Source organism: Notothenia rossii (genome assembly GCF_949606895.1).
Source record: "Notothenia rossii genome assembly, chromosome: 7".
Lineage (NCBI taxonomy): Eukaryota > Metazoa > Chordata > Actinopteri > Perciformes > Nototheniidae > Notothenia > Notothenia rossii.
Genome location: NC_136905.1, coordinates 82261726 through 82288950, shown reverse-complemented (window position 1 = coordinate 82288950; position 27225 = coordinate 82261726). Strand labels below are relative to the sequence as shown.

Sequence of the window (27225 nt, the reverse complement as noted above, 5' to 3'; positions counted from 1 at the left end):
TAAATGTATGACTTGTAAAATTAGGGGAAAAAACGTTGCTAATTGGAGTAAAGTGAAGAATTAAGAGGAAAAATATCACACACTTTGGAGATTTTTTCAAATTTTACAACTTAAGTCTTGGAAATGTTCAGTTTGTTCTCTGAATATGACTCCCAATGTCCCTAAAAACTGTCCTACAACTATGATATGGTTAAAAAACAGACCATGGAAGTAAATTGAACTCGGTTTCCAAAGCCTTCTCTCCAGAGTACAGAAGTCTCTCACCTCTCGGAGGATCTGCACACGTCCATGTCGCTGGTGGAGGTGACCTCGTTGCAGGCGATGTGGGGCTGCAGACAGGCTTCAGTCACCTCCATCTCCTCTCAGCCGGGGGAATCTCCGCCTTGTGTTTGTGTGTCTCGCGGTCTTCCTTCTTCTCTTTAACGTCTCTCTCCTCTGAAGGAGGCGTTGAGGTGCTGACAGGAGACCCTCCGCTGGTTCTCCTTCTGGGTCGGAGCCATCGCGGTTTCATCGTTTCTCCGTCCAGCTCCGTGTCGCTGCTCTCCGCCTGCTCCGTGCCCCCGGCCTTCTTCAACACCTTCCTCTTCTTCAGCTTCCTCACTCGCTTCCCGCTCCTCGACTCAGGAGGAGAGGTGGGCAGATGAACAGCTGAGGGAGGCTCGAAGGTGTGTGAAGAAGCGGCAGAATCAGCGACGCTCCCGACCTCGGAGCTCCGCCTGCTGACGGAGAGCAGCTTGATGGAGGCTTTGGAGTCGAGGCAGCTTCTCGATGCCTGCGTGCCTCGCTCCATGGTCTCCACCAGCTCTGATAAGCTCTCTTTAGAGTCTGCTGGGTCGTTGAAGATCTCCCAGTTCTGCTCTGTGTTCGTCGAGTGACGCTCAGGGGACGGCAGGAAGTTAGGGGTGTGATCTGCAAGAGATTCAGATGCAAGGGAATCAGAACACTGCACACCGTGTCTTTAATCTGCCTTTCACCAGGACATTGCTATTTATTTGAACATATAATTCAACTGTCCTACTTTGCATTAAAATGGTCTCGATATCATACAATATGTTCAAAGTCAAGTCCCTTAAACTTAGCATGTTATCTGGATTCATTTGTTTATTCTTTTCTCCACTTAAAAGGTCACATGTCATGGCCATTTCTACTGATCATAATTCCATTGTTGAGGTCTACTAGAATAGATTTACATTGTTCAACGTTCCAAACTCACATTGGTTTCTCATACAGCATCTCTGTGTAGTGTGTGTATTCACTCTCTGTCCTAACCGGCTTGTTGGAGCTCCTGCCCCCCCCCCCTCCCTGTGAGCCAGTGGCCGTCCGCGAGACAGCGAAACCCAGCCCGAACACACAGACACACACACACCCGCAGCCTGGCTGGGAGTTTGTGTGTGTGCTCACACACCGACTCACAGCCTCGCCGACTCAGGGAGGAGAAATCGGCGGAGCTGCAGCTGAGAAAAGATTGTGTGTGTGTGTGTGTGTGTGTGTGTGTGTGGTGTGTGTGTGTGTGTGTGTGTGTGTGTGTGTGTGTGTGTGTGTGTGTGTGTGTGTGTGTGTGTGTGTGTGTGTGTGTGTGTGTGTGTGTGTGTGTGTGTGTGTGTGTGTGTGTGTGTGTGTGTGTGTGTGTGTGTGTGTGTGAGGAAGTCTGTGGATTGGTCAATTTGGACATATCCACGGACTTAACGTAACGGCTCCACCGATTGGTTCATTTTGAACAATCCACGGAGGGGTCGTCGTTACGTCACTTGGTTCCCGGAAGTAAACAATGGAAAAAGAGAAATCCTCAACGAGGCGTTCTGGGGCAGCACAGACAGGTCTTCTCTGTGTTAGAGTTTTACTCCCTACAGGGTGCACTTTGAGGGTTTGTGACTCTGCAGACCGTTTACATGCAGAACAACCTTCATCACACACAAGGGGACGGGTAATAACCGGAAAAGCATGACATGGGGCCTTTAATTGTTATTATTTATGACTATGAATGCATGTTTTCTTGTTTAGTATTTTGATTGGTCTCGCTCGATGACCAGGACTAGTAATGTCTAATTTTCGACGCAGCAAGATTGTAAGACATAAAGTATGTACATGTTGCGATTTTGTACGTTTGTTCTTATAATGTTCAAAGAAAAAACAAGTTTAAAAAATAAATGTACTGTGTGCTGGTACCTGGTGACTGAGCTGCAGGAGGGGGGGGTGCACGCAGCTCAGGAGTGGTGCTGTGAGCGAAGGAGGTGTTATTCTCCACGTGGTCTGTCTCCGAGCTGACGTGGGTCGGAGACTTTGGTTCCTGTTTGATGATGAGCGGTGTGAAGGTGAGGCTGGAGGAGGGGGGGGAGGGGAGGGAGGGGGAGGAGGGGGGGGAGGGGAGGGAGGGGGGGTCTGCAGGAGGATCTGGGCTGAGGGAGGAAGGGAGGGAGGAAGGGAGAATCTGTGGATAAGCTTCTACCGAATCCAGCCTTTCGTCTTTTAGCTTCACCATAGGGGCTTCCTCTAAGCTACCTGTACAAAAAAAAAACGCAAAATAAATCAGTTTACGTTTGTTGCTGTTGTTGTTGTTGTTGTTGTTGTTGTTGTTGTTGGCATACTTCACATAACCAAACTTTTTGGTACACAACGTTAAATTGAAACTGCAACGATAGTCCGGGATAAAATATGTTTCCTTCACAACAGCATATACCGACCCCTCTCTTGCATTGTCCTCACCTTGCATCCCTTTGAGTAACTCGATGCGTTTGTTTCTCAGAGTGCTCATCTCTCCACTCATCTGGGGGGGGTACATATAAAATGAGAGTCATCAGAAAGAGAGTATTGTTGCTTGTAAGTGGGTGATCATTAAAGCAAGCACAAAAGAAAGGGGCCTAAAAGACTCAAATTTAAAAGTTCCCCTATTATACTGTTCTTCATCAGTATATCACAGGTCTCAGATATATACAGACCCTGTCTCTGATTGGCTGAAACACCAAACAGATCATTGCAGCATTACCCATAATCCCCTCTGTTTCAGCCCTGTTTCCAAAGTGCTGATTCTCTGTCTGTTACTTTAGATGAAAATAAGGAGCCCCTCCCCACGCCCCTCTGAGAGAGATTTGGTTACAAAGAACTCAATGGTGCTCTAGGAGGAGATTCAGGTGATAAGGGGGGGGGGGGGTTACCTTGGTTGCAGATTGGCTTATGGTTACACAAGACAAAACATCGTTATGACATCATAAAGTGGCCAAAATCTGATCAGCTCATTTTCAGACAGGTTTTTATAGAAATGGATCAAAAAGAGAGAGAATCTTTGTTCCTGAAACTTTCAGAGTCTCTTTCCACAGAGGGGACACATGTTGATGTAGAAGAGACATGAAGAAGAGGGGACACATGTTGATGTAGAAGAGACATGAAGAAGAGGGGACACATGTTGATGTAGAAGAGACATGGAGAAGAGGGGACACATGTTGATGTAGAAGAGACATGAGGAAGAGGGGACACATGTTGATGTAGAAGAGACATGAAGAAGAGGGGACACATGTTGATGTAGAAGAGACATGGAGAAGAGGGGACACATGTTGATGTAGAAGAAACATGAAGAAGAGGGGACACATGTTGATGTAGAAGAGACATGGAGAAGAGGGGACACATGTTGATGTAGAAGAGACATGGAGAAGAGGGGACACATGTTGATGTAGAAGAGACATGGAGAAGAGGGGACACATGTTGATGTAGAAGAGACATGGAGAAGAGGGGACACATGTTGATGTAGAAGAGACATGAGAAGAGGGGACACATGTTGATGTAGAAGAGACATGAAGAAGAGGGGACACATGTTGATGTAGAAGAGACATGGAGAAGAGGGGACACATGTTGATGTAGAAGAGACATGGAGAAGAGGGGACACATGTTGATGTAGAAGAGACATGAAGAAGAGGGGACACATGTTGATGTAGAAGAGAGATGAAGAAGAGGGGACACATGTTGATGTAGAAGAGACATGGAGAAGAGGGGACACATGTTGATGTAGAAGAGACATGGAGAAGAGGGGACACATGTTGATGTAGAAGAGACATGGAGAAGAGGGGACACATGTTGATGTAGAAGAGACATGAGAAGAGGGGACACATGTTGATGTAGAAGAGACATGAAGAAGAGGGGACACATGTTGATGTAGAAGAGACATGAAGAAGAGGGGACACATGTTGATGTAGAAGAGAAATGAAGAAGAGGGGACACATGTTGATGTAGAAGAGACATGAAGAAGAGGGGACACATATTGATGTAGAGGAGACATGAAGAAGAGGGGACACATGGTGATGTAGAAGAGACATGAAGAAGAGGGGACACATGTTGATGTAGAAGAGACATGAAGAAGAGGGGACACATGTTGATGTAGAAGAGACATGAAGAAGAGGGGACACATGTTGATGTAGAAGAGACATGAAGAAGAGGGGACACATGTTGATGTAGAAGAGACATGAAGAAGAGGGGACACATATTGATGTAGAGGAGACATGAAGAAGAGGGGACACATGGTGATGTAGAAGAGACATGAAGAAGAGGGGACACATGTTGATGTAGAAGAGACATGAAGAAGAGGGGACACATGTTGATGTAGAAGAGACATGGAGAAGAGGGGACACATGTTGATGTAGAAGAGACATGAAGAAGAGGGGACACATGTTGATGTAGAAGAGACATGAAGAAGAGGGGACACATGTTGATGTAGAAGAGACATGGAGAAGAGGGGACACATGTTGATGTAGAAGAGACATGGAGAAGAGGGGACACATGTTGATGTAGAAGAGACATGAAGAAGAGGGGACACATGTTGATGTAGAAGAGACATGAAGAAGAGGGGACACATGTTGATGTAGAAGAGACATGAAGAAGAGGGGACACATGTTGATGTAGAAGAGACATGGAGAAGAGGGGACACATGTTGATGTAGAAGAGACATGGAGAAGAGGGGACACATGTTGATGTAGAAGAGACATGAAGAAGAGGGGACACATATTGATGTAGAAGAGACATGAAGAAGAGGGGACACATGTTGATGTAGAAGAGACATGAAGAAGAGGGGACACATGTTGATGTAGAAGAGACATGAAGAAGAGGGGACACATGTTGATGTAGAAGAGACATGAAGAAGAGGGGACACATATTGATGTAGAGGAGACATGAAGAAGAGGGGACACATGGTGATGTAGAAGAGACATGAAGAAGAGGGGACACATGTTGATGTAGAAGAGACATGAAGAAGAGGGGACACATGTTGATGTAGAAGAGACATGGAGAAGAGGGGACACATGTTGATGTAGAAGAGACATGAAGAAGAGGGGGGACATGTTGATGTAGAAGAGACATGAAGAAGAGGGGACACATGTTGATGTAGAAGAGACATGGAGAAGAGGGGACACATGTTGATGTAGAGGAGACATGAAGAAGAGGGGACACATGTTGATGTAGAAGAGACATGAAGAAGAGGGGACACATGTTGATGTAGAAGAGACATGAAGAAGAGGGGACACATGTTGATGTAGAAGAGACATGAAGAAGAGGGGACACATGTTGATGTAGAAGAGACATGAACAAGAGGGGACACATGTTGATGTAGAAGAGACATGAACAAGAGGGGACACATGTTGATGTAGAAGAGACATGAACAAGTGGATTTTGCACAATAGGTGACCTTTAATGTGATAAATGCATAAACCAAATATGATCACTCTCGTCCAGTATAAGTTACACACACACACAATCATTTGAGGTCACACGTGTAATCTTGGTTTTCGGGCTGTAGCGACCGCTTTAAATGTCTGAAATAATATTTTATGTCATCAACATTTTCATCGCGTCCTAAACGTAGAAGCGTTAGTGTTCTGTACCTGCTGTTTGACCACCATGAGCCGCTGCACCTCCAGGTACGCCGCCTCCAGAGCGGCTCGAGCCTGGATCAGACTGGAGTCCACCGTCTGCAGCGAGCGAGACAGCTCCTCCTCACGCAGAGAGACAGTCAGCAGCTGGTCGATCTGCAGGCGCTCTGCGAAGAAAAACGACAGAAACATACTTCATTATCTCCCTCTAACTCGGAGTCAATTCAACCAAAATCATTTGATTGCACAAGCAGGGACAAAAACAAACCGTGCACGTTGGAAAATAGTGAAAAATGTCTGTCCCAGTTTCTCAAAGTCCAAGGGGATGTCTTTAAGGTTCATGTTATGTCAGTCAAAAACACACAAATACCAGTGTTTCCCATACATTGATTTAATTGTGGTGGACCGCCACAATTAAATATCGTACGCCACAAATGGATCTCATAAAAATGTTTGGTAGTCTAATGGATAGTGAGGTGGGCTGATGATCGGAAGGTTGCGAGTTCAAATCCTGCCTGGAACACCACTACTAGTGTGCCCTTGAGCAAGGCACTTAGCCCTCGGTTACTCCGGGAGAATGTCCCTGTAATTGGTCATTGTCAGTCGCTTTGGAATAAGGCGTCTGCTAAATGCCTAAATTGTAAATTATATTTTTGGGAGAATAAATCCCACAGATCCTCAACTCCGGTGTGTTTCACTCATTAACAACACAGAGCAACAAGAACGTTGGGGGAACACTGAATACAATATTATTTGATATAAAATAAAGCAAAGCAGAAATTCTCCGTATTTTTTAGGCTAACGAGCAGCATTTTCCGACATTCCAGCAGAAACGTACTCACTTTAATCACCAGTCCATATGCATGACATTCATTATTGCAGGAGAACTCATAGATACTGACCTTTTTTGGATTTGACTTTCCTCCTTTTGCTATTGTGTTCCAAACAAGACGTCTCTGCACTCGGGACGTCCTGCAAGGGAGAAAGTATTTCATTAGAATGAACACGGAAGTCCTGTAACATATTCAGTGTGTCCTTAAAGCAGAGATAAGGAAAAAGCTAGAGCACATGTGTCAAACTCGAGGCCCGGGGGCCAAATCAGGCCCTTGCTGGATTTAATTTCGGCCCGCAGGATAATTTCTAATTCCTATTAGATCTGGCCCTCCGGTATATTGCACGCACACCTTCACTCCATCCTGAGGGTCTCCTCAGCTCAGAGCCTGAGCCCAAACATTGATGACCTTGCACCCAAGATGAGATGCCAAGTATCTGAACTAGCATCACAGAGCAGCACACTGAGTTTAATGGATGTTTCCTTCTGCACTTTGTTTTTCACGACAACAGGGCATGTTTGGTTTCTCTTTGAGGGAAATAGTTTTGTTGAAGCTGTTGTTGGCCTGTGGGAAAATGTAATCATAAGAAATGACTCTGGAGAAGCTGCAGATAGAGCCATAAGAAATGAATGAACTGATTATTTAATGTTTAATGTTGTTTTTATAGGCAATCATTTAAGCTTTGTTAGTTCCAGGTTTAATATGTGCAATAAGTTCATTTCAATAAGTTCTGCAATAACCATTGAACCAGTCCGGCCCTCCACTAGTACCCATTTTTTAATGTTGGCCCACTGTGTATTTGAGTCTGACCCCCCTGGTCTAGAGGTTTCACTTCTTTTAACTGGTAGGGTTTACACAAGAACTCTACATTGTTTTCATTTTAAACTTGTAGTCTAGAGGTCAGCAAAAAAAAAAAAGTAAAGACACACTTGGTGAAGAAGGAAATTCAAAGAATGTCCTTTTATAAACCCAGACCTTTTAAGACCCTTTTCCATGTTTAAAGATCAGCAGTCCCTTATATGGAATTATGATATATGTAGTTCACCTGATTTAGCTGTTTGCAACACTAATTTCTGTCTATCTGTCCCAAATGTTTAAAGGCTATTTCCTCTATTTTCACATCAGAGAAATGGTATGAAATCTTTTTGCAATGTCAGTTTTTCTTGCAATAGCCCTACTCCAGAAACAACTTCTGTCACACATTAGTAAACAGACTTTTCTGTACAAAACTACAGCTCCTCTTTGACCCTCTTCCTGTTCTCACCCCGGCTGCTCTTCCTCCCTCTCCATTCATGTAGTTCGCCTGATAGGCCCAGGGCCGTTTCTAGCTTTTTGGGGGCCCTATGCAAGTTGCTGTTCGGGGCCCCTAGTTTTTTTTTCATACACTTTTTCACCAATGATTTTCAATGACCAAAAAAAAATTACTCTTTCTCAGCGGTACCACTGAAAATGGTTTATTTTAACATGGAACAGGAAATTAAGGTCTGACTATGAAACATGTTGTGCCTATCTAAAACAAGCTTACTAGCTTCTACACGCTAAAGCAACTAAAAACGCTCACCAGCAAAACACCTCGTCAGTTAAATGCCATTTTATGTTTCATTACTATACGATACAGTAGTTATTATCGTTATAATATTACTTTTTCGGGGATTAGATCAAATATAAATTATATTTGATGCAACTTTAGTTACATTTCCATGACTTTTTTTTCCAAAACTTTGGGAAAAATATTGTTTTCCAAAACTTTTGCAGGGCCTGGAATTAGCATATTGAATTTCCATGACTTTTCCAGGGCCTGGAATTAGCATTTTGAATTTCCATGACTTTTCCAGGTTTTTAATGACCGTAAGAACCCTGTAACTACAATGGGGGGATTCCGAAGCCTTAATGATGATCTGTGGACGCATCAAAAAACAGGCTAATTTCACGAAAAAGCAATTGAAACTTACAAAAAATTATATTAAAAAGGTAAACAATAAGGCTCCTCTACGTCAATAAATGCAAGAGATGCAGCATTTCCTCAACAATGAGACAGCCCAACGATGATTTGGGCTTTATTACCCCAAAAACACAAGCCACAGCTTTGCTATCATTGCAGTTTAGTTGTGTTTATATCCTACATTTAATTTTTAAGCGTATAATGCTTCACCGAACACAGGAGGGGGCTCGGCTGTCTACAAATAAAGACCGCTCATTTGAATTCTCCCCAAATATATGGAGACTGAACCTGAACTTTCAGCTTGGGGGCCCCCTAGTGGCCGCGGGGGCCCTATGCATCTGCATAGTCCGCCTATAGCAGGGGTGTCAAACTCAATTTCATCTCCGGCCACATTAGCATCATGGCTGCACTCAAAGGGCCAGTTTTATATACAAGACTATAAAAATACATATATAAACATTTATATAAAGTAATGTATTATATTACATTATTGCCTCTGCATTGGATTATTATCGGATAGGGTAATAACTTAAAAATTCTCTTCAGTGAGAATGTCACAAAATGATTTAAAAAGAAAAGCCAGATTCTGAGAAAAAAATTAACATATTATATTATTTGCGTGGGGCCACATTAAATGAAGTCACGGGCCGGATTTGGCCCCCGGGCCTTGAGTTTGACACCCCTGGCCTATAGGTAGAAACGGCCCCGGATAGACCTGTAGATTTAGCTGTTTGCAATACCATTTTCTTCCTATCCGTCCTAAATGTTGTATAAAAGCTCCGTTCCTCGTTCACCCTGCTCTCTGTTCTCACCCCGGCTGCTCTTCGTCTCTTCCCGGTTCCCTGTCCGTCGTAGAGCTCCTCCATCGAGCTGCTGTCACCGAGCACAGAGTCTGACCTCTGCAGCGCCCTCACTGTGGCCAAGGTCAACTTCTCCGGAGCTTTCTCCTCACTCTGACCCAGCATCTGCTCCACCTCCACCTGCTGCTGCTTCTCCTCCTTGTTCCCTTTAGCGGACGCAGGACTTGGAGAAGTGAACTCCGCTTGTCTTTGTTCCGGCTCCTCCTTTTTGATGAAGGGTGTGAACAGGGAGTGGGCGGATGCGGGGGCGATGCTGCTCTCTGATAAGGAGCGCTTTCTGGAGGCGGGGGCGTCCATTAAAGACTCCCACTGGAAGCCCTCGATCAGGGGAATGTCTCCTTCCTCCTGGCTCTGGTCCTCCTGCTCCATCGGCACCATCTCGATCCCAAACCTAAAAACACACACGGGACAAAATGTGAGCTTCGGGGAATCAAAGAAAAACTCTAACTACAGGATCCATACATATTCTAAAGACTGAAATATCAGGGTCTTATCTGAACTGAGCGACCCACAATAAGGCTTTTAGGGTGATGGCTAGGGCTGAACGATTAATCGATTTTAAATGATGCAATTATCAAATCGCAAATTAATTTTTGTTCTTCTTGTGTGTCAGTCATCCACACCAATCAGAAGTGCTGTGCTCCACATGCACCAGCCATTGTTAACCAATCAGAAGTGTCCCATGATAGAAGGTGATAGACAGATTGATCCAATCACCTGCCAAGTATTTTTGAAAGTGCCTGCCCTTTCCAAATGGCTTCCAATGGAGCTCTCCTAGATTGAGTCAGGTTAGTAATGCTCCATCACATGTTTCTATTACAGGGTGAGTCTTAAACTGAAGCTTGACTTTAAAGCAACCCAACGGAAGTTTCATGTAAGTTTAGTTCTTTCACTCGTAACTCGGGCTGCGGGGGTGCTAGAGACGGGAGCACGTTGATGCGACCTTCCTAGCTGGAGATATGACCGTATTTTACAATAAACGTCCGTTGGGTCGCTTAAAAACAAATATCGCAAATCGAATTGCAATATCTGTCCGAAAAATCGCAATTACATTATTTCCCCAAATCGTGCAGCCCTAGTGATGGCCTCCCTTGCATATTCTGTTTTAAATGTATGTTTTTGTATATATATATTGATTGTTGTGTTTTAATATTTGAATATGTATAAATGTGTCTGTTGATTGTGTATATATATAGGATATACATATTTTTATATATATTTGTATTTTTGTATTCGGGATTGTAGGAAACAGCATTTCGATCTCTCTGTCTGTACACACAAACTGAAAGATTGACAATAAAGTTGACTTTGACTTAAGGCTTTTGCATATTCTGTTTAAAAGTATATATTACTGTTCTTTTTTATGTGGCATTAAAAATCTAAATAATGTAATGCCCAAGCTAGTGTCTGTGCCAAGAGACAACAAACTAATATTACGGGAGGATTGTAGTATTTTTTTGAAGGACTGTATTTGAATTTAAGCATACTCCTAGACTTCCCAAACTTTTTCCAAACTGTATAAACTTTCACCTTGTAGATAAAGTATCAACCACCCACCTCGGCATGCCTTTCCCTTTGTCCTGCTTCTTCCGGACCTCCTGGTACACCTGCTCCCAGTTGACGTTGCGTCGGGACCCGGAGGAGCTGATGAGTTGCCTCACCGTGGGTTTGAGTCCGGAGTCTTTCTCCGAGTCGCTTCTCCGGGACTCGCTCAGGTTCCTGACCCGCCGGGCAATGTTCAGGTTGGGCTCGCGGGCGCCCGGTTTGCTTTTGGTGCTGATGTGTTTGGTCAGGTCTCGCTTCAGGACGGGAGGCAGGTCCAGTTTGGAGAGACCGGACGCCGTTTGAGCGTCACCGCTTCTGGAGGCGTCGCTCTCTGAACTGTGGCCGAACTCCGCTGCCTGCGTGGCTTCATCCGAGGCCGCCGCGGATGCTTCCTTCTCCGTGCTCTCCTGGTTTAACGCTGCAGGATCGGAGCTCTCCAGAGTTGAGGTGCTCACTTGTAACGACTGGAGGAACTGGCCGCCGTCTGGAGATTGTGACGCAGGCTTTTCTGCTCTCACTAAATCCGGCAGCTTGGGTTTAGCTGCATTCTGCCTGTTCTCTTTATTCACTCCGATCTGACTCTGATCCTCCACGATGTGCAGCTTCATCTCCGTCCGGTTGTTCCTCTCCAAGGAGCTCTTCTTCTCCGACACGCTCTGTCGGGCTTTCTTTAAAGCTTCTGGAATCTGCCTCTCCTGCCTCGACTGAAGCGGCCCGACAGCCGGAGCCTGGGAGCTCAATCCGGCTGATTTGGATTGTGCCTTCAGCTGTTTTGAGGCGAGTTGCGCTGGACCAGGAAGCGAAGTCGTCGTCCGGTCTTTTTGCAGCGAGGGCTTACTCGCTTTCTGATTTGAAGCTCCAGGAGTGGCGTCCTGCTTGGCGTCTCTCTGCGTGCTGCTGCTTCTGCTGCTTCTGCTCCCGCTGCTGCTCCGGTCTCTGGCTTTGGTTTTGGGGATTGTTTTATGCTTCCCTTTATCTTCCACGCTCTGTTTCTCATCAGGCTGAGAATGCCTGCTTAAAGCCTCTTGTGGCTTCTCTTGTTTCTGGGGTTTGGGGTGCTTCTCTGTTGGGTGCTTCTCTGTTGGGTGCTTATTTGTTGGGGGCTTCTCTGTTGGGGGCTTCTCTGTTGGGGGCTTCTCTGTTGGGGGCTTCTCTGTTGGGGGCTTCTCTGTTGGGGGCTTCTCTGTTGGGTTCGTCTCCTTATGGGGTGCAGATTCAAACCCCTTAGTGCAGGGATAGGGAGTCCAGCGACACGCTTTGTCCAGCTTCGGATTGCTCCCACAGGTTTTAGAGCTTTTCCCGCTGCTGTGGTCCGGTTCTGGTGTTTCCACCTCTCCGTTCTGAACTACCTCCGCCTGCTGATCACTCGCTTTACTCTGAAACTGGTTAAGAGGGCGGGAAAACAAAATGGGTGGAGGTGGATACATGGGAGCAGGCCCGAGGAAGCTCAGCGGTCGGCTTCTTTGCGGTGGGCACTGGGCGATGTTATTGCTCCCGTAGATGCCGTTGCTGCTGCCTCCGCTGCTCAGCCACGGATGGCGGCTCTGCTGAGAGAATCCATTCTGGTCCCACTGCCGGCTGCCCTGGTTGTGTAAACTTCCTCCGGTGAACTCCGCTGACGCCCACTTCTGCAGGTTGGGCGGCTCCTGAGCGTGCCAGGTGGCACTCCTCCCCGGCTGCTGGCTGTGCTGCCAGGGCGGGGCCTCCCCTTCAAATTGGTTCCCCCGGTACCAGGTCCGGTTGTGAATGGATCCTCTGGAGGCTTGAGCCTGTTGTTGCTGTTGCCGGACGATCTCCAGCCGGTAGTGTTCCTTAGTTTCTTTTAGTTTCAGCCTCATTTCTTCCTTTCTCCGGCGGTCCGCTTCTTCTTTTGCAAGCTTTGCAGAAGTGGCCTCTTTTTCTTTCCTACAAATACAAAAACAGAGATGCATCACACATGTAGAAGTGTCCCGAAGCTGTTTCCATGACTGTTTAGACACGTGTGTGAGCAGGCACAAACATAGCTTCTCCTATGCAAGTTGGCATTTGTTCTAGATAAGAAAACTCGTTATTCATTGTAGACATTTAGAAGGTGAAACAAATATATTTGTGGTTAGTAATGTCCGAGTAGGGCCCGTTAACTCGTCACAAATTGGAGGAATGTTCATGCAATGGTAAGCCGTGAGGGTCAGTGTATGTTTTGGTCATTGGATTTTCTTTTCACAAATGGTTATTGAAAAACCAAAAACGACTGGATATTACATTTTTGTTTTAAAATTCAAAAACCAAAATTGAAATACAAGACGTTTTTCTTTATCATGGTCAAAAGGGGATTTACTAAACTTAAAAAACTGGATGATTGGATTGAACAGGATTTTCATTTTCTACTTCTCAAAACTAAAAATAAATTCACTAGAAAACAGAAACAAAAAAACTACAGCTTTTTCATATTCTGCTACCGGAAGTTACGTTAATTACACAAGTAAACGGAAGAGCGTCTGAGAGGCCTTTTTACCTTACTAAATGGTCTAATTGTCCATGGAGCGAGGAGCGGGGCGAAACTCACGGAAGTGATTTCAAAACAAAAGCACTCGTTTGCTTGGAACGGTGGAATTTAGCGATCACAACGAAAACGTTTTGAGCCCAGAAAATAGGTGCTATTAAGGGCTGTAAATATAATAAGCCAATAGGCGCGTTCACACCAAGTAGTTTTCCCACAAAGGTTCCTGAGAACTACGATTTAGTTGCGTTCACACCAAAAAGTCCAAGGAACTAAATTAGTTCTAGAGAACCCTTTTGACCCCCTTTTCAGTCCCTGCTAGAGAGCAGGGACTTTCGTGGGAGAAAAAGGTTCCTGTGTCTGATTGGCTGGGCGGATTGCAAACCACGCCCCGTCAAACTCCCAAAAAGTTTTGTGAAGCCGACATTTTATTATCCTCGCATTGCATTATTAGCATTAGCATTAGCATTAGCCCAGCGCAGAAACGCAGAGAGACTAACTTATGGCAACACAAAATAAAACATGGGAGCGGTGGAGATGAGGAGGTGTCGGCGTTCTGGCCGTTTACTCTGAAGGCTTCAGTAGAAGCTGCTGGGAGTCCCAGCAGCTTCTACTGAAGCCAGTCCCCAACTCAGGGGACTTCCGTCCGGGGACTCCGGGTGGCAGTATACGCCGTGAAGTTGTTTGCGGCCTGCCAGTAAACCCAAAGCAGAAGAAGAAGAAGTGACGTCAGCGGCTTCATTTGCCTAATCCTCCCTCAGGAACTAATTTCCGGTGTGAACGCGATCTGTACTTAGTTCATGAGAACTAAAGAGTTCTCAGGAACCTTTGTTGGAAAAGTACTTGGTGTGAACGCGCCTTATGTCTAAAAAGTGACCTACTGTGGTTGAAGCATACCAGATTTTTATTATTAATAAAGGCTTTGTAAGTATTTCTTTCCTGGCGGTTTAAAGTGTTCGGATTGTCTTCCTGTTATCCTGATTTCTCCCTGTTTTCCAAAAGCAGCCGACACATCCCACATGAGTTCACGGAGCAACCAGTTATCTCTCTTTCTTAGGACTATTTACATGTTCGTGCTTAAATGTATCTGCTCTTCCACTATATTTAGAAACAGAGGCATCAATATACACTAGGAGGTCTCTGCTATATTATTTAATACTCTCATGAATCTGTGTTTTTGAGACTAAAGAAGGAAAAACATCAGTGTAGTGAATTCTACAGAGCCCAAGTGGAACTAAAATGTGACTCACTCCTGCAACGGAAAACTGAATATCCGATACGCTGGATTCTGTTTAACAAGACTCATCTGTTGTCGGGTGTCACGGTTGGCGTTACAGTCTGACCTCAAGCAATGACCAGCAGGGGGAAGTGATCCGACACGTGACACGCAGACGCATGAAAGGAGCTTCAAAAAGCTTTACACATTTCCAACTTTCTTAACTGACATTAAGACGTATTTCTAAGGCATCCAACATTGTGTGATCAGCCAAACATGCACACAAAATGCATATTTTAAGAGCGGTACAGGTAGCTTAATTTGAGATGTGTGTATTATAATGCCTAAAACTACAATTACACATATTTAAAAGGGAAAATCTGAGTATTTTATTCCAGATTTCAGAGTGTGTATAGCGGAGGTTTCTGGTTGTGTTTGACCATTTGTGGAGAGCCTGCAGTGTGTGTTTGCTGTAACGCTTTTATTTTGGGCTTCAGTCCTGACATACGACTCCAGCCGCAGCTCGACCTGAAGCTGCAGCTATAACAGGGCAGTGAGCGGAGCACAGCTGAACTGTGACTATACATGGTGCATGCACACACTAACGACAAACTCCTGAGCATTTGAGTTCATGCACATGTATACATATTTCTCACTATGAGCGGTACTCAATACATCAAAATGTTTCGTATAGGCACTGGATTAGTGATAAAATGCACTTTTTACAACCGATTTAAAAATAACTTAATAACTTGGTTGTCTCATAATAACAACAAAAACAATGTAATTGACACACACTGAGACATGTAGACAAATGCATGTTATTCCCCTCCAGCTCAAAAGCTAATAACAGTATTTTTGAGGTAATTTTGACAATTTTTTCGATGAATTATTTTATGGTCAAACATTATTAAACGTGCACCAAAACTGTGCAACAAATGGTGTCAACTAAGAAACTGCTGTAACGACATTTGAGACATAATTGAGCAGAGGGCTGGCCTGCTCTGTTGTGATTGGTCAACCGCTCTGAGAAGCCCCGCCCCTTAGCCAATCATGTACAATGTGTGGGAGCGCTAGCCAATAGGAGCGTGAGTGTTAGATAGTGATGTCGCTATGTTCCGGAAGTAAACCAAGGAGTCCAATGGAGGGAACTCAGGGATGTTAGGCCTCACAGACCGTTTACATGCACACAAACCTATATAGTGCATTACAGTAAAAGGGAAACAAGCATAGCGTGAAGAGGAAGACGTTTAAAATCCAGACTCTCGATGTAACCCTGCCATTCTTAGCCCTACAGGCCTAAACATGTATACACATACTGTAGGAGCATCTAAGGAGATAAAAGTGTATACATATAGATGTGTGTGCAAGTACATATTGTATGTATGTATATTATGTATAATATTTTCAACAACATAGTAAGCATTTAGTTTTACCCAGGATGACCCTGTCTGCTTTCATATGGTTTGTCTGTTCATTATTGTAACAAAAACCGGACCATTGACATGCACACAACCCTACAGAACACAATAGAGTAAAAGGGAAACCCCCAACAAGCATAGCGTGAAGAGGACTAGTATCCCCTCCAGCACAAACAGCATAACAAACATCCCGACTCTCACCTGATCTGTTCCTTCCTCTTCTCGATGAGGTCCACAAACGCCCGGTCGAAGTACACCTCGTCGCGGTCGTTCCCAGCATGCTTCAGCTCGGCGTCCTCCACGGTCTGCTTGTGTTTGGAACTGGAGATGTGTCCGGCGTAATCCGTCAGGCTCGGCACCGTCACCTTACACACTCTGCACTCGTGTCCGCAGTCCCTGCAGGGGAGGGAGGGCGAGAGCGGACGATCAATCCTTCCTTCAGGCATTTTTGTTATCTTGTTTTAGTTCCTGCAGAGCGCGCAAATCGTTGCTTCCGACTCTACGTTTTTGTTACTTCAAAAAAAAAAAAAAAGTCTTAATATAAAACCAGGAGAGGAGAATACTCAACAATCCTTAGTGAAAACCGAATTCTTCTATTTGTCACAGATCAGGAGGTCGCTAACTTAGTAATTTTGTTCACAATAAAAATCTGTATCATCCTGATCTTGGGTTGTTTTGTTCTTCAGAGGGCCATAGGTGGCGGGAGCGCGGCAGGAGAGGAAGGGCGGCTCAGCACCTCAGCCTACTGCTGCTTCATGATGGTGTCGCTGCGCTCTGAGGCTCTGCAGGACGAAGTGTCTGTATCTGATCTCAGGATCCACCCCCCCCCTCTCCCTCTCAGAGCAGCATGTGTTATTAACCCCCAGCCGGACCAATCCCACAGCCCAGCCTCTGCAACCGGAGCCTCCTGCAGCTGCTCTCTTCAGAAAAGCCTCTCCCAAGTATGTCATCCTGCGATTCTGTGAGAGGCTCCTTTTTCTTTTTCAAATCTGTGTCATAGCAAGCTGCCATTTCTCTGACCCCTGGTGCAGTTGGCACCCTCTTCATCGGTCAGATAGTGTTACTGATATTTATTTGACTGGTTACTTCTCAGCTACGGCGATAGGAGTAATGCAGCCAGATTTAGTGATGATGGAATTGCAATTTGTCGACCGTACATAGAGCTGTAGCTACGTCCCTTTCCTGGACAAACATCACCGTGCTCTCTAGTAAAAGTATATTCCTTGAATTGTAACCATGACTGTTGAATTTCAGTTTGATGTTTATTTTATTTATGTCATTGTTTTTTATTTATGCTCTTGTACTTGTGTTTTCTATCATTGTTAAAAGCCAAGAAAAGCCACAAGTACAATGTGATCTTTCTGTTTTGTTTCTCCATTAACTCAATACAAACTCAAGTATATTCCTTGATAGTTTCTTGTACGTGCTGCTCACTGTTGTTTAAAGCTGCAATGATGATACATTTATCACCAATGTTGCTAGTTGATTAATAATCAAAGTACCTTTTCACGCAGAAATGTCAGTAAATGTATTTTTGTATATTAATATCCGGATTTTCTCTATTTTAACGACTAATAAAGTGAATATCTTTTGGGTTAAGGACTGACAAATCAAGACTTCACATTTGACTCTGACACACCGATGGAGGCATATTTTAGACCAGACCATTACTCGATTAAATTAGTTAACACTCAGTAGTTCAACTGGTAATCCTAAATGCATCTCGTACAAGAAACAAGCATGTAAAAACAAAAGGAAATCTGCATTTAACGGGTTTAACGCCTCTATAAAGTGGCAAATATTGGATTTTACACTTCATTTTTTTATTTGAATTTAACAAGATATATTTTTCTGGAAGGAGCATTTCACCCTAAAATCCAGAACAGGATAGAAAAAAACCCCAAAATGGCCTCTTATCTTCTCCTTGAGCTAGACGGCATGGTGCAAAATTAACCAGCCGCAGATGACCCCCAAAAAGGCGCCATCTCTACATGCCAATGTTTATATGAAATCGCAGTAACGTAGCAACGACTCGGCCTTCATTCAGTGTTTGCTGCACACGTCCCTCCCTCTCAGAGACAGGCCGCATACTTCACTAATCTGCACGGCCGTCACGAGATAGCCAGTTGCCCCCTCTCGGTCATGCCCCTTGTTCCGGAGAGATTGTGTCTAAATATATTTGCCACAAGCGAGACAGCTGCCCATAAATCCAGCGGCTCGATAACTGAAACGAACACGTGCCTCGTGACCCAAATACAGTTAGACGAAACCGTCTGAATTAAGTTTAAAGTAAAGCTTAACTAAGAGGAAAAAGAAAGGCCATATTGTAATACTCAAACTGGGGTTTAACCGTTTCTATAGAAATGTGGGTCACGAAACATAATATGTGCATATTTTGCATTTTTGGAGAAACAACTCACCTTCCTTTGAGCTTCTCCAGCTCTCGGTGGTGCAGCATGCTCCTCATGTGTTCATCCATCTCCTGCAGACACACAAACAGAATTAACTATTTATTTAAGGTATGCATACACTTTGACCTGTCCTGCAGGTTTGCTTGATTAGCAAGGTGGTGCATTACACATTATAGGTGCCCAAGAGGAGGAGGTCATTTAGTGATTTCTGACTTCTCAGACAAATTGATGGACAAGATGTTTGCTTGAAGGGGAACATATTCTTATTTTTTAAATAAACAAACACTTGAAATACTTACTTTTTGGAGAAAAAATGAACATGAATAGATTTTTGTTGGATCGCAATTGACAAATGCAAAAGGAATTTATAAAAAATTGAATAATAAAGATGATCTGTTAAACCTTTTATATTCATTTTGTCAGCTCGTGCCTGAGCTCCTGAATGTCTGAATTAAAATCATACAGTATTATTTACACATCAATATTGTATATATTGAAAGGCAAGATGTTTATTTAATTGGAAAGCTCTCCTTCTCTTTAAGTTAAAAAAACACTTAGAATACTTAACAGGGTTCGTACACTTTTTCACCAATGATTTTCAATGACTTCTCCAGGACCTTTACCTAATTTTCCATGACCAAAGAAATTACTCTTTCTCAGCGTACCACTGAAAATGGTTTATTTTAACATGGAACAGGAAAATAAGGTCTGACTATGAAACATGTTGTGCATATCTGAAACAAATCAAATAGCTTACTAGCTTCTACACGCTAAAGCAACTCAAATCTCTCACCAGCAAAACACCTCGTCAGTTAAATTACATTTTACGTTTCATTACTAAACGATACAGTATTTATTATTATTATAGTATTACTATTTTGGCGATTAGATAAAATATAAATTATATTTGATGCAACATTAGTTACATTTCCATGACTTTGGGAAAAATATTGTTTTCCATGACTTTTCCAGGGCCTGGAATTAGCATTTTGAATTTCCATGACTTTTCCAGGTTTTTAATGACCGTAAGAACCCTGACTTCATTTTTGGTGAACATTTTTAAGATAAAAAGATGTTCTTTGGACAGCATTTGACAAGAGCAAAAGGTGTTTCAAACATTGAGTAATTAAGATAAGATAAGATAAGATAAGAGAGAACTTTATTGATTCCAACAATAAGGGTTAGGGTTATTGTACAATACAAATGAAAAGACAAGAAATAAACAAGAAAGTAGAAAATATACATGTTGAATTAACTAATTAACAAGATATAAAGCAAGTTATTATATTTACATAAGTATTAACCTTCTTAAAAGAACATTTGCTTAAATCTGAACAAACTGTGAAATCAATATTGCAGATGATCTGTTAAAGCTTTTATATTCATTTGGTCAGCTCGAGCCTGAGCTCCTGAATGTCTGAATTAAAATCATACAGTATTATTTACACATTAATATTGTATATAAAGTGTTACCTGCTTGGAGACGTGGACCGTTTCGCACAGGATGCACTTCCTGTCTCTCGGCATCTTGAACGCGAGTAGAAAATCAGTCCATTACTGTCGAGAGAGAATTACATTAAATAAATCAAAGCTTACAAAAGGACAAAGCAACACAGTTCTGTAAATTAACCTGAATTATAAATATATTTTAAATGTAGTCGGGTGAATGTGGTTCAACCGTAGTTGGATCTTGTCACCATTCAAAATAATTCTGTGAGTTCTCGTCACACCAACAACATGGAGGGAGCTCAAAGATCATTTTCTCTAAACAACCACTCCTAAAAATTCAACAACATGCCTCGGTACCACCGCCCGAATGTCAGCAGAGTTCGACCTGAACCCTGGGGTCTAATAACAGCCTGCTGAGGCGGCGGGGGCTAAGTCTGGACATGTTGGACGCTCTCAAACTGGGACACTAACGGCAGCCCGGAGGCTTTCTGCACCAACACTGCCCCCTCAAGATGCTTCTGGTCATGTTTCTCAAGGCTGTTATTGTCATGTGTGCTACAGTGTAGGTATATCAATGACATTCTTAGGTCACAGGCAAGTAAATACAAATAAAATAGAACATTAAAGGTCACCTATCATGCTATTTGTAGGCAATAGCATAGGTCTCAGGTATATCAAAATATATTAAAAAAACATGTCTATGAAGTGTTTTGCTCAAAATACCAAACAGATCACCCATTCTAGCCATGCCTCATATCCCTCTATTTCACTTCCTGTTTCTAAAGTGCTGATTTGGGGTATAAAGCTTTAAAAATAAAAAAAGGAGGGGGCTGAGCTCATGCGGGACCCGGCAGCTACTGTCTAAACTAAATGCTGCCGTGATGAAACGCCATATCATGGATTATCAAGGATTATCTCTGAAACAGTATGGAGCTCAAAGGCTTTCTCTCTTGCCGGTTATACCACAAGGTGAGTTCCTTTTTACTTCCTGCTTCTTCACACACATGCTCTCCAGTACAGGTTAGCTCTGAGTGTTAGCGATGCTAATGTAAACACCGACCATATTACGTCCAAAACAGTCGGGCATTGTTTCTGACAGCAACGTTTCTGATAGGCCCGTGGGTCCACATTTCAGATATTACGTGATATCGGACGCAAATCTGGATCAGCTCCGTTGTTCCCCCGTTTTTAGAGATTTGGGTACGGAGGAAAAGAGGGAGGGTTTTATTTTCTGACGCTGCGTGAGTTCCCCGACACACCGGGGACGCATGATAGGTCCCCTTTAACTTAAAACTTTTTTTTTTTTTTTTTTAAAGGTATAAGGACATGATTTGATGCCGTTTAATCATAACTGGGTATTTGCAGTTTATTTATTTATTTATTTGGTTTGTTTTTTTATCTTTCCTTGAATATCATTTACCTCGGTTTTTTTGTTTATTTATCTGCTTATTTGTCACCACTGGGTCACCAGACCCTCCCTTCACCCACACACTAACCTCCTTCTCCCCTCTCTCTCTCCAAGTGAGGTTCTTACCCTCATTACCTCTGCCCGTTCTACCACCTGTCCTCTGGACCCTATCCCCTCAAACCTTCTTCAGACTATCGCTCCTGATATTCTACCATTTCTCACCCATTTCATCAACACTTCTCTAACTTCTGGTCACTTTCCAAACAGTCTCAAGGAGGCAAGAGTAAACCCTCTCCTAAAGAAACCCACTCTCAACCCGTCCGATGTTATAAACTACAGGCCTGTCCCTCTCCTCCCGTTCCTTTCTAAAACACTTGAACGCGCTGTCTTTAAACAACTCTCCTGTTATCTCCATCAGAACAACCTTCTGGATCCGCACCAGTCTGGTTTCAAGGCAGGTCACTCAACAGAAACTGCTCTCCTTGCTGTCTCTGACAAACTGCACACTGCTAAAGCAGCCTCCCTCTCCTCTGTCATCATCCTTCTGGACCTGTCTGCTGCATTCAACACGGTGAACCATCAGATCCTCCTTCGCACTCTCCAAGAACTTGGAATTTCAGGCTCTGCACTTTCCCTCCTCACCTCATACCTCAAAGACCGTACCTACAGGGTAACTTAGAGAGGGTCCGAGTCCGACCCTTGTCAATTAACTACAGGGGTCCCTCAGGGCTCTGTTCTCGGTCCCCTCCTCTTCTCCTTGGACACAAACTCGCTCGGATCAGTCATTAGCCCGCATGGTTTTTCATACCACTGCTACGCTGACGACACCCAATTCATTCTGTCCTTTCCCCGCTCAGAGACCCAGGTCGTCGCACGCATCTCTGCTTGCCTAGCAGACATCTCTCGGTGGATGTCTGCTCATCACCTCAAGTTCAAGCTTGACAAGACTGAACTGCTTTTCCTTCCGGGAAAAGATTGTCCCACTCTTGACCTAACAATCAACATCGGCACCTCTGTTGTTTCCCCGACTCAGACTGTAAGGAATCTGGGTGTGACCCTAGATAACAAACTGTCCTTCACTGCAAACATCGCTGCTACAACCCGCTGCTGCAGATACACGCTTTACAACATCAGGAGGATACGTCCCCAGCTGACCCAGAAAGAGACGCAGATTCTGGTCCAGGCTCTCGTCATCTCACGCCTAGACTACTGCAACTCCCTCCTGGCTGGTCTACCTGCATGTGCCATCCGACCTCTGCAGCTCATCCAGAATGCAGCGGCTCGTCTGGTCTTCAACCTTCCTAAATGTTCCCACACCACACCGCTCCTCCGCTCCCTTCACTGGCTTCCAGTAACTGCTAGAATCCACTTCAAGACACTGGTACTTGCGTACCATGCTGTGAATGGATCTGGCCCTTCCTACATCCAGGACATGGTTAAACCGTACACCCCAGCACGTGCACTCCGCTCTGCATCAGCCAAACAGCTCGCTGCACCCGCACTGCGAGGGGGACCCAAGTTCCCATCAGCAAAAACACGTGGGTTTGCTATCCTGGCTCCAAAATGGTGGAATGAGCTCCCCATTGAAATCAGGACAGCAGATAGCTTGCACATCTTCAGGGGGAGAATGAAAACTCATCTCTTTCGACTCCACCTCAAGCGATAGAATTATTAACAAAGAATTACTAACAAAGCACTTATATACTAACTAAGGACCGGCTTATCTAGAGCCAGTTGAGTAGCACTTGAAATGTTTGGCTCTATGAAACCTGATTTACTTATATGATTCTGTTTTTTTCAAGGTTGTATCTTCCTGGTCGAATGTACTTATTGTATGTCGCTTTGGATAAAAGCATCAGCTAAATGCAATGTATCTGTTTATTTATTTGTCGGTTTATGTTTTTGTTTGTTAATAATTTAGTTTTGGGGAGAAAGGGTGGGATTAAATAAGTGTAAACTTCTTCCCACCCCTTTTCGGATGTGTAATTGAGTAGAGTCATTCTCTCTCTCTTTCTCTCTCTCTCTAAATTAAAAATGTTTATTTTTATTTTATAGGATGATACATTTCGTTTTTTTTGGGGGTCGAATATTCTAATATACATTTTCTTTCAAACTCCCATCCCTAGTATGAACACGGTTTGGATTACATGCATCTCTAATACTGTATCATCAGAAAAGCAGATGTTAAACACACAAAAAAAAGTAACGTTTGGTTGTATTGATTTTTTTAAAGGTCAAATGTGTTTGTACAGAAAAGTGTGTCTCTTTGACTTTAAGAAAGCCAACTGGGCCAAATCATAACGCTTCGGAAAAGAAAAAACCTGACGAGGCTTCCTTCTTTCCATCTGCACAACTCTCCTACTTTAACAACAATAATTGACTTATAAATCAAAATAGAATGAGCTTTATTAGGACCAAGAGGAGTGTCTGGAGATCCTATCATCTTCATAATTTAGGCCTATATTCGGTTCATTACATTATCACGTCCCACAATACCCCATCACCATTTCCCTATCCCTGCAAGAGCACCAGAGGGCAGCTATTAATAATATAAGCTGCATGATGCTTGGGTCATGTTCGCCCTCAGACGCTGAATATCTACAAAGCTGCACACAGGGACAGGGAGAGACATCAAATAATCTGATATTAGGGACTGAGGTAGTTAAGGTATAACTGTAAGACGGTCTGCCAAGCCTCATACTACCACCTGTAGAACATCTCCAAAATACGACACTCCCTCACCAAACTGGACACAGAAAAACTAGTCCATCACCTCCCACATTGACTACTGCAATACTCTGCTTGCAGGCATTCAGACAAAAAACACGAGCAATATGTTCAAAACTGTGCCGCCAGGATACCCACAAAAACACGCAAATCAGAGCACATCACCCCCAGTCTTCACTCACTCCACTGGCTCCCTGTAACACACCGGATCAACTACAAAGTCCTCATAATGGTCTTCAATGCCATCAACCACACTGGCCCCACCTACTGTACCTACAGGAACTGCTAATCAGATAGCATTCCCATACCTCACGCACACTCAGATCAGCCAGCTCCAATCTCCTGGATGTTCCGCGGACCAAACTGGTCAGCGTGGGAGAGCGTGCTTTCTCCTCCCTGGGTCTGTGGAATCAGCTTCCAGAGAACATACGGACCTCTGCATCACTCTCAGTTTTTAAGAAATGCCTCAGGACCCACCTGCTCCGCACTGCATTTAACTGACTGTCTTTTACTTTATTTATTTTGGATTCTAACCGTTTATGCTCTTGAACTTTTTTTTATATTACCATATTTTATTAAATACGCTCCTTAGATTACCTTTTTTTTTATATCATTGTGAAGCACCTTGACATGACGTTGTTTTTAAAGTGTGCTATATAAAGTTTTATTATTGTTATTAAAGGTGGGGTAGGTAATTTACTTCAGAAACACTTTTTGTTATATTCCATGGAATGCTCTTAACATCCCGAATACAATACATACAAAAATATCATCTGTGGAAGCCGTGGCGCTGTAAAAAGCACGACCAATCATCTGAGCCGGCCCGGCTAAAGTAACTGGATGGCATACCTGCCTGTCAGCCTTCCATCCGTGCACTAACTTATCTCGTGCCCTCATTGGTCATGTGCGCGTTCGTGTGTGTTGGAGGAGGGGCTCTTTAAGGAAGTCTGAAGGAAGGGGCACATTTTTTCCTGTCGTATATTTTCAAATTCTAGCGCGCTCAATCTGGTTTCTCCATTCTTACCCACCCTACCTTTAACTGTAGGCAAACACACAGAGGACAGGGGAAGACGTTTGATGTGGGAGTATTTCAGAAAACCACCACAGGGCCTTCCTCTGCAAACAAATGAGAAAATGCCTCTGAAGTTAAATAGTTCAGAGGTCTTGTAGCTTGACGATATCTCAGTAGTACACATACACAATCAAACCTGTCTACACAAAGCAGTTCAACAGGCCCCTAAAGCATGCACAGTTAATGTAGGCAATATGTCCTTTCCAAATGATCCAGAGTCCACTCTAAAACTTCATATTATAGTTATATATTCCCTCTCAGCCACTGCATATATACAGAGCTGCACACAGGGCAGGGAGAGACATCAAAAATAATCTGATATTAGGGACTGAGGTAGTCATGTTAAAACTGCAGGCAAACACACAGGGGATAGAGGAGGATGTTTGATATGGAAGTATTTTAGGAAACCCACAACAGGGCTTTCCTCTGCAAACATATTGCATACAATGAAGAGGACAACTTGTCTTAGAAGATTCATCGAGTTGATAAATCTCCCTAAAATCTACCTCAAAGCCAAAAAATAAACCATCTGCACAAAGCAGTTTAACAGAAGAGGTTAGGTGTTAAATGAGCTTTTTGGCTAACTTGGTACATGAGTTTATTAACAAGTCACATTACAAATGAGCAGCTGGAGTTACAATACGAATTATAACTGATGGTATAAAGCATGCAAAGTTAATAAGCTGCAAAAACAACACTTTCTTTACAGTTTAGTCAAATAAAAACCACTATCTTTTGACTATATTGGTGAACTAGCAGATGATTGAATTATTGTTTGTTGTTAGCCTAGCTGTGGCTAGCTGATCAATACTTTCACATAAATAATAACAGGTCGTTATGAATGGATCTAGAAGCAAACAAAAATTATAAGCAACCATACAAAAGTACGACTTCTAACATAATTAAATATAACTGTAAAGTAAGAGCTGCAATTAGCTACTAGGTTAGCATGCTAGCAACAACATGCTATCCGACGACACAAACGTAGACAAACGTTTCTTTAGATAATCAATGATTTACTAAATTATAAAAGCGTGAGGGAGTTCAGCTAAGTCATAGTGTCTTTTATACATGAAATATATATGATATATGACTGTTTTCTACCTTTAAAACATCCAGATGTGTCTGAAGCTACTGCATGTTTCTCCTCCAGCGCGAAGCTAAAACAACAACATCCGCCTCCTCCTCGCGAGGGGCGTTAAGGAGCCTCGCTGCGTGCTCGGAAAAAAACGAACGAGGCGTTCAGTGTCGTGAAAAAGGATTGTACGGAAGAGGATTAGGGCCACACGAGGAAACTAAATTGGGATGTGAACAACATTTTTAAAGAAAATGTGAGTTCTGACTTTACATATTAAAAAAAGATTACTTTTACCTTTCTTATAAATCAAACACCTAAATTATAGCTAACAGAATATAGAAGTAGTAGGATCATAAAAACTCAATGATACAGATCTGGGAGAAAATCGTGTACCTTAGTAATTGTGTAAATACTTTATGAGTTACAACCATGGTTACAACAAGTCCCGCATTATTATGTTTTTGTATAAGTACAAAAGTCTGATCCTCACAATATGAACTTGAACTACTATTCAATTTGATGTATATCATATACTGGATTATAAACATTGATGCGTTTAGGTCACATGTGTCAAACTCAAATACACAGTGGGCCAAAATAAAAAAATGGGTACTAGTCGAGGGCCGGTCTGGTTCAATGTTTCTTGCAGAACTTATTGAAATGAACTTATTGCACATATTAAACCTGGAACTAACAAAGCTTAAATTATTGCCTATAAAAACAACATTAAATAATCAGTTGATTCATTTCTTATGGCTCTATCTGCAGCTTTTCCAGAGTCATTTCTTATGATTACATTTTCCCACAGACCAACAACAGCTTCAACAAAACTATTTCCCTCAAAGAAAAAACCAAACATGCTCTGTTGTCGTGAGAGAGAAAGTGCAGAAGGAAACATCCATTAAACTCAGTGTGCTGCTCTGTGATGCTAGCTC

At 43.2% G+C, this 27225-nt stretch overlaps 1 protein-coding gene across 2 annotated transcripts; it reads right to left on the bottom strand.

The window, feature by feature from the left end:
• Positions 1–245: 245 nt before the first annotated feature.
• znf106a (zinc finger protein 106a) lies at positions 246–26368 on the bottom strand. 2 transcript variants are annotated; one of them, XM_079693606.1, is made up of 12 exons: positions 26317–26357; positions 25174–25256; positions 20030–20113; positions 18566–18627; positions 16347–16541; positions 11042–12934; positions 9437–9875; positions 6752–6821; positions 5862–6016; positions 2704–2764; positions 2167–2499; positions 246–909 (listed from the first exon to the last, which is right to left on the bottom strand). In XM_079693606.1, exons 3-12 carry the CDS (start codon positions 20081–20083, stop codon positions 347–349), a joined length of 3825 nt encoding a protein of 1274 aa, XP_079549732.1. In that variant the 5' UTR covers positions 20084–20113; positions 25174–25256; positions 26317–26357; the 3' UTR covers positions 246–346. The 2 variants fall into 2 exon arrangements, with proteins under 2 accessions (XP_079549732.1, XP_079549733.1); XM_079693607.1 differs by lacking the exon at positions 25174–25256 and having other exon boundaries at positions 26317–26368.
• Positions 26369–27225: the final 857 nt, after the last annotated feature.